Genomic DNA, 15,144 nt, shown 5'->3' on the forward strand with positions numbered 1-15,144 from the left:
AGCCTACGCATGCTGACGCAGCTACCCACCTGATTAACTAAAGAATGCAGATACTTTTTCTTATTTTACAAATTATTTAGATCAGAATGCCAATCTAAATAATACAGACAAAAAGAAATCATTGTGATGAAGTAAAAACAACATAACTCAAAGGCTTCTGGACACCATAAACTTGACAAAAATCTTTAAGTAGCAGCTTTTACAAATACAGTACATGAGATAAAAACCCAAACACTAAGCAGTAAGTTGAAAATCCTTTATTGTGTAAAATATATCTTTAATTTTGATTTTTGTTCTTCAAAGATTACATTACAAGCCAAGACAATTTACAAAATATATGATCATACAAAGAGTTCTCCCAGACATTGTTTGGCAGTGATCTCAAACCCTGGTTCTGAACAGGCCGAGTCCTACAAATTCTACATGACATTTCGAACAATTATAGGTCTAATGAAGTAACAAGAGTTCATCTGGAAGAACAATCATAAAATAAAGAACAATATTGCTTTCTGGAACAAGGACTAGAGATCATGCCTAAAGTTACTGCAAGCATGACTTAACCTAGGGAAAACATCCAGCCGGTTTTCTGAGATCACTGTTCATCATGGATTGCTCGACTGTGTAAGCCGGCCAGTTGTTAATTAAATTCGACTTCATATGCAGCAAATTCAGGATAGTTTGCAACCACCCAGGATCATTGCTGGTCACATATAATCTTAAAAGGTTTGTGTATTGCAATCAACACATAACAGGACTAAACATTATTTTATGCACATTTCCTTTACTACATATTGGATGACCCATTTGCCAGTGACTTAAAATGATTCAAAAGTATAAAATCTTTAGTGTGTCAGGTAACATTTTAGGTTACCTTCCAAGTGGACATGTCCATGGGCATATTCATAACACATTAACTTTCAAAACACCCAGTTTTGCTAAATAGAAAACACAAATTCTTAATATTATAAAGCATCATGTTTTTTTAAATTACTGTCCTGAAAGATATGCATTACTTTCCAAGCTTGCTTTTGTTTTTTTTTCCCCTTACAAGGAACAAAAGCATCTTTAATTCAGCATGATGGAAAGTGTATTTTGAATATAAGCCTACTATGCATCTTACATGTGTTCACATTTCATATTTTAATGAAACTCCCAGCACATTTTGCTCCTTTCCTTAAATTTGCACGTCACATTTCCTCAGTTTTTTTATATTTAAGTTCAAGCTGTGATAATTTATTCAGAGCACTGTCCACCATGAACAACAGCACACTTTGAACAACAGACTACTTTGTCTTTTTATTCATACTCCAAATGCAACAGTAATCTACAGTGTATAGGTACAGGATTATATAAAACAAAATTAGAAATTAAAAGGAAAGCTTTAAAACATAACTTTTTCCCACACAGTAGGTATATACTGTACCATCAGAGAAGGGTCACTTCTAATTCAAATACATTTTAAAAGTCATTCTACTCATATTTGCTTTGTTATATTTAAATTGACAGTGGTTTAATGATGGAGTTCCCAAGCAGATCTTGTTGGGAGGCTGCCAACGCTGAGGTCTAAGCATAAAGAATGCAGAAATTGAAAGCACAACAGAACACCACTGAAAAAAAATCTTACAAAAAACCTCTTCTATACTAATAATAAATGACCACTAACTTTTCACCACAATGTCACTGCAAATCCTAGGCTCTGCCTGTTAGGAACAATTAGAACAGGTATTATGCACAAACACTCTATATTCTGTCCAGCAGAAAACATCATCAAAAGCTTTATTAATCCTTAGTAGCGTAGTCTAATTCTAGCAGCTACACTACATGTCTGAGCAAGCACACAAGTACTTTCATTGCAGGTACATTCAGAAAAAAACATTCTTAATGGTAGTATCATGGCTTGTTGCTTTTCAATATTTATTTTTAGGGAATACACAAAATACCTCTCAAACACCATACAGATTCAAGGGACTTTTGTTCTGGTTTGAAGCCATCTAAGCATACAGACAAGTGCATTAAATTCAATTTATAATCACTGTCAGTTAAATACTAATATAGTGGAGACACAGGAACATCCAGGTTACAGAGGAACAAGAATGGTTTATACAATTTTATCCCAGCTTTGTTGTTTAGATGTTTATTTTACTTGTTTCTTCAGTTACGCAGTCCCTAGTGTCAAAAATACCCTACTTCAAGAGTACAGTTTCCAACAATTTCAGCACACAGAATCTCCTCGACTTTCTGGCTATTAGTTCTGACAAAATAGCTATTACTCGTTGATCAACTGATGATGCAGAGACACTATTGGGAATGACACTGTATCAGATACTCCCGTAATGAGCATCTGGTTCCTTCTCCAGAGGTCCAATTGGCTACATTGCAGGCAACACACCTGAAAGAGGACGTGACTAAAACACAGAACTGGCACAGGGTTTATACCAATTACAAAACCCACTGGGCATCTTAGGAGTTGAAAGTTGAAAATCTACAATTATGGCCCAAACTGAAAACTGAATTCAATTGGTCCGTGATTTACTGTAAGAATGTCTGGGACAAAAAACGGATGAAAGAATGCCTCTTCTGGAGCATGACCGGGATCCACTGCACAGTGCAGGGCTGCCTATTGTCACCATTACTCTCCCTTGGATGCAACACACCAACCCTTGGTATTATGGACAGTATATAACCCACACAGTGCACAGTATATACCCCACCATCACCAGTGCAAGGAGGGCATTCTTGTCACAGACCAGCTAAAGCATTTAATCTGGTGCTGCTCTCCAATGCACTCAGCTGTCCCCTGTCCAGCTACTTTTACCATCTCCAGAAGAAGCTGGAATCAAAACATTGAAAGCATTATCTAAAGTAGTACTGTAGTAGTATTTAGTACAATCATGAAAAGGTATTAAATCAGTGTTAAATCAAATGTTCCATCTTTAAAATTAGGTATGTTAATCTTTAACACATAAATGCTACCAGGATTTTGACACTACTTTATTTGGCCAGAAGAAAAGGTATCACACATTAAATAAAGCTCCTGCAAAATTCAGTGCATTAAAAAATGAACTGTAAACCAGTTACTTCAAAAAACTCCTTATGTAGGGAAGTATATTATCATAATGTTACATGTTATCTTAAAAATAGGAGTAGAAAAAGAAAAAATTAAATTGTAAAATACTTGTAAATGATCAACATTTTCCTAAATACATCTTGAGATCTATAAGACCTACAATGCATTGTCTGTGACAAACCAAATTACAAGCACATTATTTACATCCTGTTTAAGCATAATTTACTTTCTAGTATTAACAGTACAGTTGATACTACTAATTGCAAAGTAAATTAAAATATCACATGAAATTCCAAAAGAAGGAAAATGTCAGATTTTTGGTCTTGCATATATTCAAGTACTTTCAGGAGATAATACTGCCATTACAAACAAAAACACTACTATCACTATTATCATTTAGAATTATTAAAAACACATGACCAGTTTCAGACTCACTACACAGTTTTGAATGTTGATCTTTATGTCACTTTTTCATAACTTGCAGGTTGAGTGCTATGATTTGTGAAGCAACAGTCAATTCTAGAATATAGACCATGAATAAAAAAAACATTTTATCAAAAGACCTACAGGCATCGGTAGCCAGAACACTGGCTACATACACTTGTTTTCCTCCTGCCTTTAGAAACAATATTTTACTGCTTTATTGTCTTGCAATTCAGAATTAACCCCTCAAGACATCCCTGGTGTTCTAATACTGATTCTGCTCCACTGGAAAACAAAATAAGGAATAAATGGTAATAAAACCCCAAATTAGGATTTTGTCACCACTACAACACATTAAAACAGACTCAAAACATCACAGATGTCATTTAAATTTATAATTTAAAGCAACGCCTATGAAAAGGCTCAAAATCTCGTGGATTATTTTAGAGGTTCGAATAATATTTGAAGACTTTATGTATCCACTCGGCGTAGTACGGAACATTGACGAAGATTGCAGGGCGGTTGGAACGAGCGCATCCTCTGCCGTGAACACTCACGCCAACTACTACTTTGAAATCTCCTTCTTCACACACCAACGAGCCTCCATAGTCTTTCTGTAAAAGGGAAGCAGAAGGCAGGTAAACTAACGAGTCATTTCCTTGGCAGTAATCCCCGGTACCGGGAGAACGGCAAATTATTGACAGCTCGCAGGATCAATCAGCCTAACACCAGGATATCCCGAAACTCCAGTAAATTCATGTTCCGGCATTTAATATTTTCATAATGGATTGATGAATTATTCATTTAATTCATACATTACTGTTAGTTTCTGCCACATTTTAAAGGTTTCATTTTGCCCCAGAGGTGCCAGCAAGCATTATTTATAGATATTAACTTGGCAGCTGGAGATTTATACTCTCTAGTGAAAGACATGTAAATATTTTTTTAATTTATGAGCACAATTAATAGCCTTATTTTCATAAATGCTAAACTCGTCATTCTCACTGTAGAGCTATAAAATATTATATTCACTTTTACAGATGAGTGAATAACCATCATATTAACAAATTTATGCTGGCCCCTCTAACATAAAGAAACTACAGAGTACTTTCCAGGGAGCTAAAATACTGTAGCTCAACACAGAATACAACACAGCATTGGACTATACACCTGCAATAAGTCCAATATATAACCTGGAGCTACATCATTCATTGCCTTAAATGTGGATGTTTATTGTAAATAACACAGGACATCAGTGCAATTTCCAAAAGACAGAGGTTATGTCCAGATGAGTTTAGTTAGCACATGAACCACAGAATCCTGGACATACTCAAGCCTATTTGGTACCTTAGAAGATACCCAAGCACACAGTCATGTGAAAAAGAAAGTACACCCTCTTTCAATTATACAATTTTATATACCAGGATTTAAAAAAATAATCTGGTCCTTACCAGTTCCTAAAATTAGGAAATCTATCTCAGGCGATAAACGCATAACAGAGGAACAAGTAATTATTCCATGCTGTAAAGAGAAGAAAGAAAACATTTCGGCCTTCTTCAGGTTGGCTCCATGGCCCAAACGTTGCATTTTCTTTCTTCTCTTTTCAGCATGGAATAAACCTATTACTTGTTCCTTTGCAGCCTGACGCAGCTACCCACCTGAAACACACAACAGATTCCACGATGTCATTATTGAACAAAAATAAAGCCGACATGCAGAAGCCCTGTGTGGAAAAACTAAGTACACCCCATGATTCAGTAGCTTTTAGAGCCACTTTTAGCAGCGATAACTTGAACACATCTCATAATGTTTTGGAGGAATTTTGGCCCACTCTTCTTTACAACATTGTTTCAGTTCATTGATGTTTGAGGACATTCGTTCATGCACAGCTCTCTTAAGGTCCTGCCACAGCATCTCAATGGGGTTGAAGTCTGGACTTTGACTTGGCCATTCCAACACCTTGATTCTTTTTTTTTCAGCTATTCAGTTACAGATTTGCTGGTGTGCTTGGGATCATTGTTATGTTGCATGACCCAATTTCAGCCAAGCTTTAGCCGTTGGACAGATGGTCTCACATTTGTCTCTAGAATACTTTGGTATAAAGAGGTGTTCATGTTCAACTCAATGACTGCAAGGTGCCCAGGTCCCGTGGCTGCAAAACAAGCCCAAACCGTCAACCCTCCACCACCATGCTGGATGGTTGGTATGAGGTGTTTGTGGTGATACGCTGAGTTTGCTTTTTACCAAACATGCCGTTGTGCATAATGATCAAACATCTCTACTTTGGTCTCGCCTGTCAAAAGGACACTGTTCCACAAATCTTGTGGTTTATTCAGATGTAATTTTGCAAACCTAAGCTGTGCTGCCATGTTCGTTTTGGAGAGAAGAGGGCTTTCTCCTGGCTACCCTTCCATGAAAGCCATACTTGTCCAGTCTTTTGTCTGATCGTACCGTCATGAACTTTAACATTTAACATGTTAACCAAGGCCTGTACTGTAGATCCCTAGATGTAGCTCTTGGGTTCTTTGCGATTTCTCTGAGCATTATACTGTACGGTCTGACCTTGGGGTGAATTTGCTGGGACACCCACTCCTGGGAAGATTGGCAACCGTCTTGAATGTTCTCCATTTGTAAATAATCCTTCTCAATGCAGAATAATGGATTTCAAACTGTTTGGAAATGGCCTTATAACCCTTCCCAGATGAGCAGCAACAATTGCTTCTCTGAGTTAATTGCTGATGTCTTTTCTCCTTTCATGGTGTTAACACACACCTGAATGCTCCAGACCACCAAGCTGCCAAAAGGTTGGCTTTTAGAGCTGGTCACACTTCCGGATGATCAGCTAATCAAGTGCATCTGATCAGCGGCACCTGGCAGCTAATTACCCTCTTCCTGTGGTAGCAAGTAAGGGTGTACTTAATTTTTCCCACATGGTTTCTGCATTTTGGCTTAAGTTTTGTTGAATAAATAATGACAGTGAGATTATAGAAGTTGGTGAGGACCAGACGACTATTATTTATGTCCTGATATGCAAAACCATAGAATTGAAAGAGGATGTACTTTCTTTTTCATATGACTGTATATGGTGTTACAGCAGTCTTATATTTCAGCAGAGAGTAATGGCAATTGTCAACTGTGCAATTAAAAACAAACAGAAAAAAGGTACTTATGACATTCTTAACACACGTTTCAGATAACACGGGGCAAACCTTAGCATCAAAGTTTCTTACATCCATCAAGAGCTTGATTTCTCTAGTGTTGACAACAATATTTTAATTTCTGTTGCATTCAAATCTTAATATCAGACAGACAACTGTAAATTGCAGAGAGTAGTAGTACTGTATATAATCTGGTTTGTCTGTAAGCCAGAGTGTTTTGAATTTGTTAACCAAAGCCCAACAGGGAAATTGTAAATCTTCATTAGGAGAGTTCCCAGCACATAGCCATGTGGAACACCCTGAGTAAGTGGGGAAACACAAGATTAAAAAAAACAGGATTAATTAAATGACACCCGATTGCTAAATAAGAGCAAAATTAATAAAGGGACATACGAAGCCTGATGATCCAAAGATTTCATTCAAGCATTTCTTAAAAGACCCCACAGAATTGGCATCAACAACTCTTTTTTGGTCCTCTTATTTGTTACAATTGAAATGATAATTTTGTAATTATGCAGAGGAATGCATTGTCTTTCTAAACTTACTTTAACTCATTTTATTAAGAGAAATGTTTCAGAAGTGACTGAAAATTAGTTTTACTGTAAGAGTGACTTGGTGAGTGGGGTGGTTTATTTTCATGTTGCAAAATGAAGGGCTATTACAACAGATCTTCTTGATGCTTGACTGCTTTTTATAAAAGATAACAAAAACCATGACGTGCTTCATAATGACAAATTTGAAGAAGGTGAATTTGTTTTTTATTACATCAGTTATTGTGAGAAACTGGACAAGCAAAGGTTCAAATCTGAACAAATAGAATTTTTTTGTCACACTAAAAACATGGTCCTCACCAATCAAACATAACAGTAGACACAAGGACCAGGGACACAAGTGGAAATGATGAATGTACATTTATGACTGAAAGATTCTTTACAAAAATTGTCATGAGTGTATAGAATAGGCTATCCCAAAATACTGTAGAAGTTAAAAGACTTTTTCAAGAAACAGCTAAATTATGTTTTCTAGCCAATTCACATTTTTTTTCTGAAAGGAGAATTGAGGAACACTGATTTTTTTAAGAAGCAAGCACTCAAAAAATAAACTTAAAGCAAAAAAACTCAACATTTTAAAAACCCTTCAAGTGTGATGCGTCTACAGAAGACTGTAATAAACAGGGTGGTAAAAATAAAATGAATCGTGCTTATTAAGTAATTTATCAAGTCTGATCCTATCCTGACAGGTTGGAGGAACTGATACAAGTGCTCGGATTTCTCAAAGGCACCGACAAAGTCCACCCAGCAGACTTCTTCTGAATCAACTCTGTGGAAACACATTTAAAACTGAGAACAGGAGGCACTTCATTACCCAAGGAGTTGTGGGTGTATGGAACATGCTTTCCACTGGAAACCGTGGTATCCTTCAAGAAAAGGCTGGATGAGATCCTTGGATCAAGTAACTACAAAACTACTTAATGGGCAAGATAGGCCAAATGGCCCCCTGTCATCTGTAACCTTCTTCTGTCTCAATGAAATCTTCAGAATGATCACCAATGGGCACTCACCTCACAAACTCCTTCATCCCTCTTTCCTCCAGCACAAAGTCTAGACTCGGTAATTGGGAGACTCCCTCTATGGTATGCATTGCACCTTTCATTGCTAACAATTGGCAACTGCACTACTTTCATGATGCCATCATGTCCAGTTCCTGAAAGAAGAAAAAGGGAAAATGAGCCAAATCTAAACGACTCTAAAAAAAAAAAATCTTCAAAGTACACTCCTGCCTTGACCATACAGAAAGGGTAATGTATGAGCCTGACATGGAAGAGAAAATGAGTACTGAAGATGAATATATAAGATGGCTATGTACTGCTGAGTGTGGGTTTCCCAGTAATATGCCGTAAGGCTGAAATAAGTCGCAGTGCAGTTCAGTGAAGACATAAAAGGGGCTTTTATCCTTTACAAAAAGGCAACTTCTGGAGAACAATCAAAGGAACACTCAAAAGTGTATGCTGCACTGCATTCAATCATTCACAGAGGGTTTTTATCATCTTGAGTACAGCCCTAGATAAGCTCTTGTTTTACTGTAGTTTACAAAAGAGAAAGATTCTAACCCATATAAAGATTGCCATACATAGCACAACAGTATTTTGGACAACACTTATCTGCGCCTTCAGTTGATCTGAAATGTCACATACACTCTCTGCAAACACTCCCCACAACTGGTGTCTATCATTGGTTCTCAGCATGTACACGGTTTAGAACTAAACCTTGCACAGATCAAGCTCTACAATGCCTTTGAGGCTTGTCCTGTGTTGCATTTTATTTTAACACTTCTTAGAAAAGTTTACCTAAATCAGTAGTACTGTATACACAGAACTGACCTTTTGTAGTTGCATCTCTATGTACGGTAGCTGCCGAATTCAAATTTCTCTTTTAAATTTACAATTATTGCTCTTTTTGATGCCTTCCTAATATGCCATTCTCCAACTCCTGTGAACTGCTACAACCCCTTTTCCAGAAATGGGGAAACAAGGATAGTGAATGCTCTCTTCCAACATGAGGATGGTCAAACTCCTTGTTGTTTTACCTGCTGTGAGCTTGAGACTGCCCAAAGGCAGAATTAGCACTCACTGGATGCGACGATGCTGTACCCCTAGCTAGCTCAACACTGCCCTACCACGGTAGCAATTCTACTAACACAGTCCAGGACTGAATGGATATTAACCTATGAAAATAATTTCTATAAACCACTCAACATAAACTATATATGTCCATAAGTCAGGAGTAAGAACATGTGCGCAGTTCTGTGGAAACTTTGAGACAGCAGTGTGGACTGGACATGAGGGGTTCTGGAATTTTAATGGAAGGTTGTGGGACACTGCTATTGTACCATTGAGCAAAGGAATTCTCTGTACTGAAAACCCCCGTTGTTGAAATGGGAACGTCGCAGATCATCATTGTAACAGAGAAATTGTGCTCAGTTTATTGTTCTGGTTAAACAAAGGATTAATTAAGAAAATTTGCAAAAATAGAGAAGAAAAAATAGTACCTTTGGTCTCTCCCCATCCATACATAGTGCAATTGGTGTGTTCCGGAATAGCACATCCTGTGACGGGGAGCGGAATTGTACGAACGTTTTCAGTTTGCAAAGCAGCCCTATTTGTAAAAGAATAAAATATCAAACATTCTGTGACAACCTGATATTGAGTTTCTTTTAACTTCTCATAAACATCAAGCAGCGTATACAGCTAATGTCTACTGCTCCCAAAAAAAACCAATGGTGTCCAAAACGTTTAACTTCCCACTTTTTATCACTTCTGTAATCTGGCACTGTTGTTTTATCTACAAGCACTTTCCATCTGTTTAACACAGAAGTAAACTGTACAATGATTTTTCTGGAAGATGAAAAAACTTAATTCAGACACTTGGAAGAGAAAAAGAGCAGTAGAGCATGCAACCTTATCAGCAGTTACAGTACGTGTTCACTTAGACATGAAATATGAGCCTATAAACTAAGAGCTACCCAGCGGATGAACTTAGTTAAAAGCAGTACTGAGATGTCTCAGGGTCAGTAATAAACAAATTACAGAAAGACATTATTATATTATTATGGAGTGCTATCCAAAACCATTGACATTCAAAGAGAGCCTCCATGAAGGAGAGACAAATATTTCCTGATACATTTTATTCAATGCCCAGAATAATTAACTTAATATATCAAGGCACAGTTTTGTTCTAAAAAAGCAGAAGTCAAAGACAGTCTTTACCCTTTAATATTGCCAGTACAGCCACTGCTTAGCAATTGTAACTTGTCTGGCATGTCTGACCACACCAGTCTAAGAAATTAATCATGCTCTTTCAGCATGTCTTTGGTGAAACGGTTTTTAAAATTTACCCAGATAATTTCAGCAAAGCGAGATTTGAGCCTTCAGGTCCACAGACCACATGGGAGATCTTCAGAACCTGTTTTTCTGACTCTTCCCGTCCTGTATCGTTGAGGTGGAGGAAACCCATCCAGACACTGTATTCTGCCAAATCAGGCACACTGTAAAGAACAGCTTTAGTGAATTATCGTGGCAATTCAAAACTTCTGTGGGATCTTTAGAAGAGAAACACTGCACAAAGCAAATGCAGTCATTAACACCTGCTGCAAATTTCACTTTTGCAAACTTGGACCCCTTACAGTATCGTCTAAACTTATAAAATGAATCCGTAGATGTAAAACTCACAGACATTGCATTGATATTTTCTGTGAGTCCAAACATAATTTAATGAGACGACTGGTATTAAACATTATAACGGCACCAACAACAGATTGCACACTATTTGCAAGGATAAAGACAGACATACACACCCACACAGAATAAATAAGTAAACCAAGAAGTGTAGTTTTATTTTTCTAGCTGCTCCTTAACTGCTTGTCTCTAAAGCACAGATGGGCAACTCCAGTCTTAAACAGCCAGGATCCAGCAGGATATACAGTTACAGCAACTGATTGGTCCCAAAGAATAACGACACCCGATAATTAAGCGCATTGAAAATGTTTATTGAGTGCTTAGTTACAGCAAGATCTGGCTTAACCCACGTGGCTAGGGGCCAGCTCCCCATGCTGTAGGACAAGGAAGACAGGACCTCCTGCAGAGTGAGGAGTGAACCGAGAGACAGCTGAAAAGGTACAGATGGTGTCGAGGAGGGGTGTAAAGGAGAACGGTCTTAGTCTTGACATTTATAGTTTTTGCATGCATTTTTTAAATATTTAATAATAATAATAATAATAATAATAATAATAATAATAATACATTCCTTACACTTACATAGCCCTTTTATGAAAACTCCACTAAAGTTTCACAGGTAATTGGGACTCCCCTCCACCACAACCAATGTGCAGCATCCGCCTGGATGATGCGACGGCAGCTATAGTGCACCAGTACGCTCCCCACACATCAGCTCTCAGTGGGGAGGAGAACAGAGTGATGAAGCCAGTTTATACTGTAGATGGGGATTATTAGGAGGCCAAGACTGGTAAAGGCCAATAGGAAATTTGGCCAGGACGCTGGAGTGACACTCCTACTCAGGAGCTCGGTTTCACATCTCATCCAAAGAACGGTGCCTTTTCACAGTATGATGCCGCATCACTGTACTGGGGCATTAGGGCCCAAACAAACCGTGAGATGAGTGCCCCCTACTGGCCCCACTAACATCTCTTCCAGCAGCAACCTTAGCTTTCCCAGAAGGTCTCCCATCCTGGTACTGGCCAGGCTCACTCCCATTAAGCTTCAGTCGGCTGCCAGGTGTGAGTTGCAAGGTGATATAGCGGATATCAGGAATTATTACAACTAAGCTGATATGAGAGTGAACTTGGCATAAGTTCAAGACATAAAAATAATTGGCTTCTTTTTATCTTAGGAAATTGTTAAGATAGATAGGACTTGATTGATCCCGTAGGGAAATTGATGAAGTTTAATAAAATAGTTTAATAAAATAATTAAGATGAGCGATGCCATGAAAAACAAGGAAACCTGCTTGCCAACTCATACTCTGCTGTAATCATACTGTACTCTTTGCATATAACCTTCCGAAATACAGTAGTTATTCTAGCTACTAGACAAATAAGCTAGTTAACAAATATGTCAAAGGGAAATTCTGTAACTTGAAAAATTAAACCTAAATTTTTACACTACTTCATAAATGAGCATTTGTCTAAATTATGTTTTTTAAAATTACCAGGCATCCGGAATAAGCAGTTTTCTTAATGGGTATCTTTTTGATATCCAGGTTTATTTATCTATATCCTCCTTTTGCGGAATTTCCGAACGAACAGAAATTAAACTTACCAGGAAGAGAAACACTGCTTATCTGTAAGGACCCAATCCTCTCTCACCAATGATCCACCACACCAGTGAGAATTGCTGTTGACAAAACAAAAATCCATGTTACCTCCACCTTTCAGAATTTGTTACACATTTTTAAACATTCACAAAACACGAAAACTTGAAAAACAAAAACGTTTGTGGAATTTAATTTAAAAAAAATATTGGCCTACCAATCTGGTAGTGACTGTATTTCTCCTCAACAAGTACAGTTAGAGTAGCAGCCAGCACACACAATCTCTAAACTATATGAAGCAGATGAAAACAATCTGTAAATTACCCTTTCTGTATGCTAACCATCCAGCTTGCTTCCTTAATCTTTACTGGTGCTCCTCCAACAATTCTAATTCTTTTATGACGAAAACAGGAAATCTGTGATGGATCACCTTGAACAAAAGCAATATGCATGGTTTAATATAAACAGTCGGGGAAAAAAAAACAAGAATTTAGTTAATAACTAAAAAATCAACAGGACCATTTATTACCAAACAGACGCAGTCCAATATTTAGGAAACAGTAATTAAGCTAGACAGGTTAATCCATCAACCAGATTATTTAACTTAATAGAATATATTATAGCATCAAAGTTTTATTTCAGTGTGTAATACTGCTTTTTCCCTATTCCCCACTCAAACAGGAACATTCCAGACAAACAATAATTAAATTCCAATACAACCTGTAAAAGCAAAGGTTTTTTCCTATAAGCACATCTAAAATATCACAATAATTCAAGATGTTCTTATTTGTTAATGTTCATAAAGAATGGAATTAAGTTTTAGTATTATTACTGTCATTTTGATTTTATACTCTTAAAATGTTCATTTCTTTAAACCACTTATGCTTGGAATGGGATTAGAACAGGAATTGTATTTATAGCTCATACAAATCAGTTTAAAATATGCTATATAATACATTAAGGATTTTAGGTAAAAGCTGAATCCTGTTATTCAAGTTTTCTTTTTTATCAGGGAAATTGACACATTACAGAGTATTTAGGATTTGCTGGTTATAATAAGATTAAACTCTGCTTCACAATTAGTGTTTAAATCCAGAGGGGACAGAAGCTCCAAAGCTTTCATAGTTGTCAACTTACTCTTTGTAGGGATCACATTGGATAAAGGCTTACCTATATAAAAAGACAAAGAAGCACTTGAGTGAAGACAGTTCAAGACAGTTAGCAAATAAACAAATAATCTCTCCAACAGTAATTTAAACATCTAAAAAAAGCCCCAAGAGAATAACTTTTGGTTATTCTTTTTTTTAAATAGAGTAAATAGAGACTATTAAATAGTCATTTTCTCCATTAAAAACTGCTGTGCAATTTGGTCGCCCATGTGCACCTTGGTTCCCTTAAAGAAGCACACAGGAGCTTCTGACAGGATACGATGCAGACGTTCATATACTATACTTTAGCAATCACACCCTTATATGTTCACAGCGCTATTGGTTGTGAGGTACTGGGCAACAGTTCTGTCAACTGATTAAAAAGGTGCTTCTTTAAGGGACCAAAGAGATTGAAATCATCTGGTCAGGCAGGTGACAGAATACCATTACCATAAGATGGTTCTGAATGTAGTCTTGTGCTCTTCACACAATCTTTAAACTAGTGTTGGGTATCACCACTGTCATGTGGTCTCCTGGCCAAACAGGTGATGGTGTTCTCAGTACTCTACCTATTCAAACCTGCCAGGTTAACCCACTGGGTAAACAATTACCTCCTGTTCTCAGTTTTAAATGCTATTCCACTATTTGAAATACAAACACCTTTATATTTCATTACTTTAAAAGATACAAACTTTACGTCACTTATGGTTTGTATGTATGTTAGTTACATAGCTGTAGTTACTGGAAGACGAATGTAATTAGAGTAAGAGATGGAATGAATATGGGATGTAAATGCTGGCAAACTAGCTACAAAATGTACAGCTTGTACAGCACAACTGTTGCTCATTAATCAAATAGGAGCCTGATGTTACTTATACAAAACTGCATTTTTAGAATTTAAAACACAAAGAGAAATTGAGGAAGCAGCACCAATAGAACAAGGACGTTCCCAGCAATGCCTGTAAACCCCTTGAGAAATTACAGTTGTGAGATTCTAAACAGTTATGTGCTGTTCACTATTAGCAGCTATGTAAAACTCAGGCCACACTGCAGTCATTAATGTAGTATTAACACAAAGCAGACTTTAAACAGACTTGAAATCTACACTCCACAAGTGTCACTGTCACATGGAAACATTTAAAAGATCATTTGTGGTTAATCAACTTACAAAGCTGTTTGGCCACAATGAATTGATGTAATTGGTTATGCCTTTTTAAAAATGTTTAATTTTACAACTACAGACTTGTCTTCAAACCCAAACTGCACATTATATAAGAACTTTCAGTTGTCTGCATCATTAGGAATTTGCAAACACAGAAACATAATAACCAAATAACATGTTTTCTTCATACACACTAGAGTTGCAAGGCTACAGTGATCGGTAACCCTTTGAAGTTCTCAATGAACAGGAAATATGTTTCTACAGCCTACTAGAGCTTTAAAAAGAAAGACAAAATGGTCCTGGAAATCATTGAAATGTCCTTCTTGGTACATGTCAGGAACAGCTTGTTCAAAAAGGGTAC

At 37.0% G+C, this 15,144-nt stretch overlaps 1 protein-coding gene across 2 annotated transcripts in view; it reads right to left on the reverse strand.

Moving 5' to 3' along the window:
* Positions 1–256: 256 nt before the first annotated feature.
* The window catches only part of LOC148655214 (hepatocyte growth factor-like), a 32,930-nt gene continuing 18,042 nt past the window's right edge, over positions 257–15,144 (reverse strand). For both annotated transcript variants that reach the window (XM_088645524.1, XM_088645523.1), the window contains exons 12-18: positions 13,611–13,643; positions 12,798–12,903; positions 12,482–12,556; positions 10,543–10,692; positions 9,697–9,803; positions 8,210–8,352; positions 257–4,104 (exon numbers count right to left, since the gene is read on the reverse strand). In XM_088645524.1, the coding sequence (XP_088501650.1) occupies positions 3,934–4,104; positions 8,210–8,352; positions 9,697–9,803; positions 10,543–10,692; positions 12,482–12,556; positions 12,798–12,903; positions 13,611–13,643 (785 nt within the window). In that variant the 3' untranslated portion in view covers positions 257–3,933. The remainder of the gene's footprint in view (positions 4,105–8,209; positions 8,353–9,696; positions 9,804–10,542; positions 10,693–12,481; positions 12,557–12,797; positions 12,904–13,610; positions 13,644–15,144) is intronic.

Source organism: Lepisosteus platostomus, chromosome 9 (assembly GCF_059453375.1).
Source record: "Lepisosteus platostomus isolate fLepPlt1 chromosome 9, fLepPlt1.hap1, whole genome shotgun sequence".
Taxonomy (NCBI): domain Eukaryota; kingdom Metazoa; phylum Chordata; class Actinopteri; order Semionotiformes; family Lepisosteidae; genus Lepisosteus; species Lepisosteus platostomus.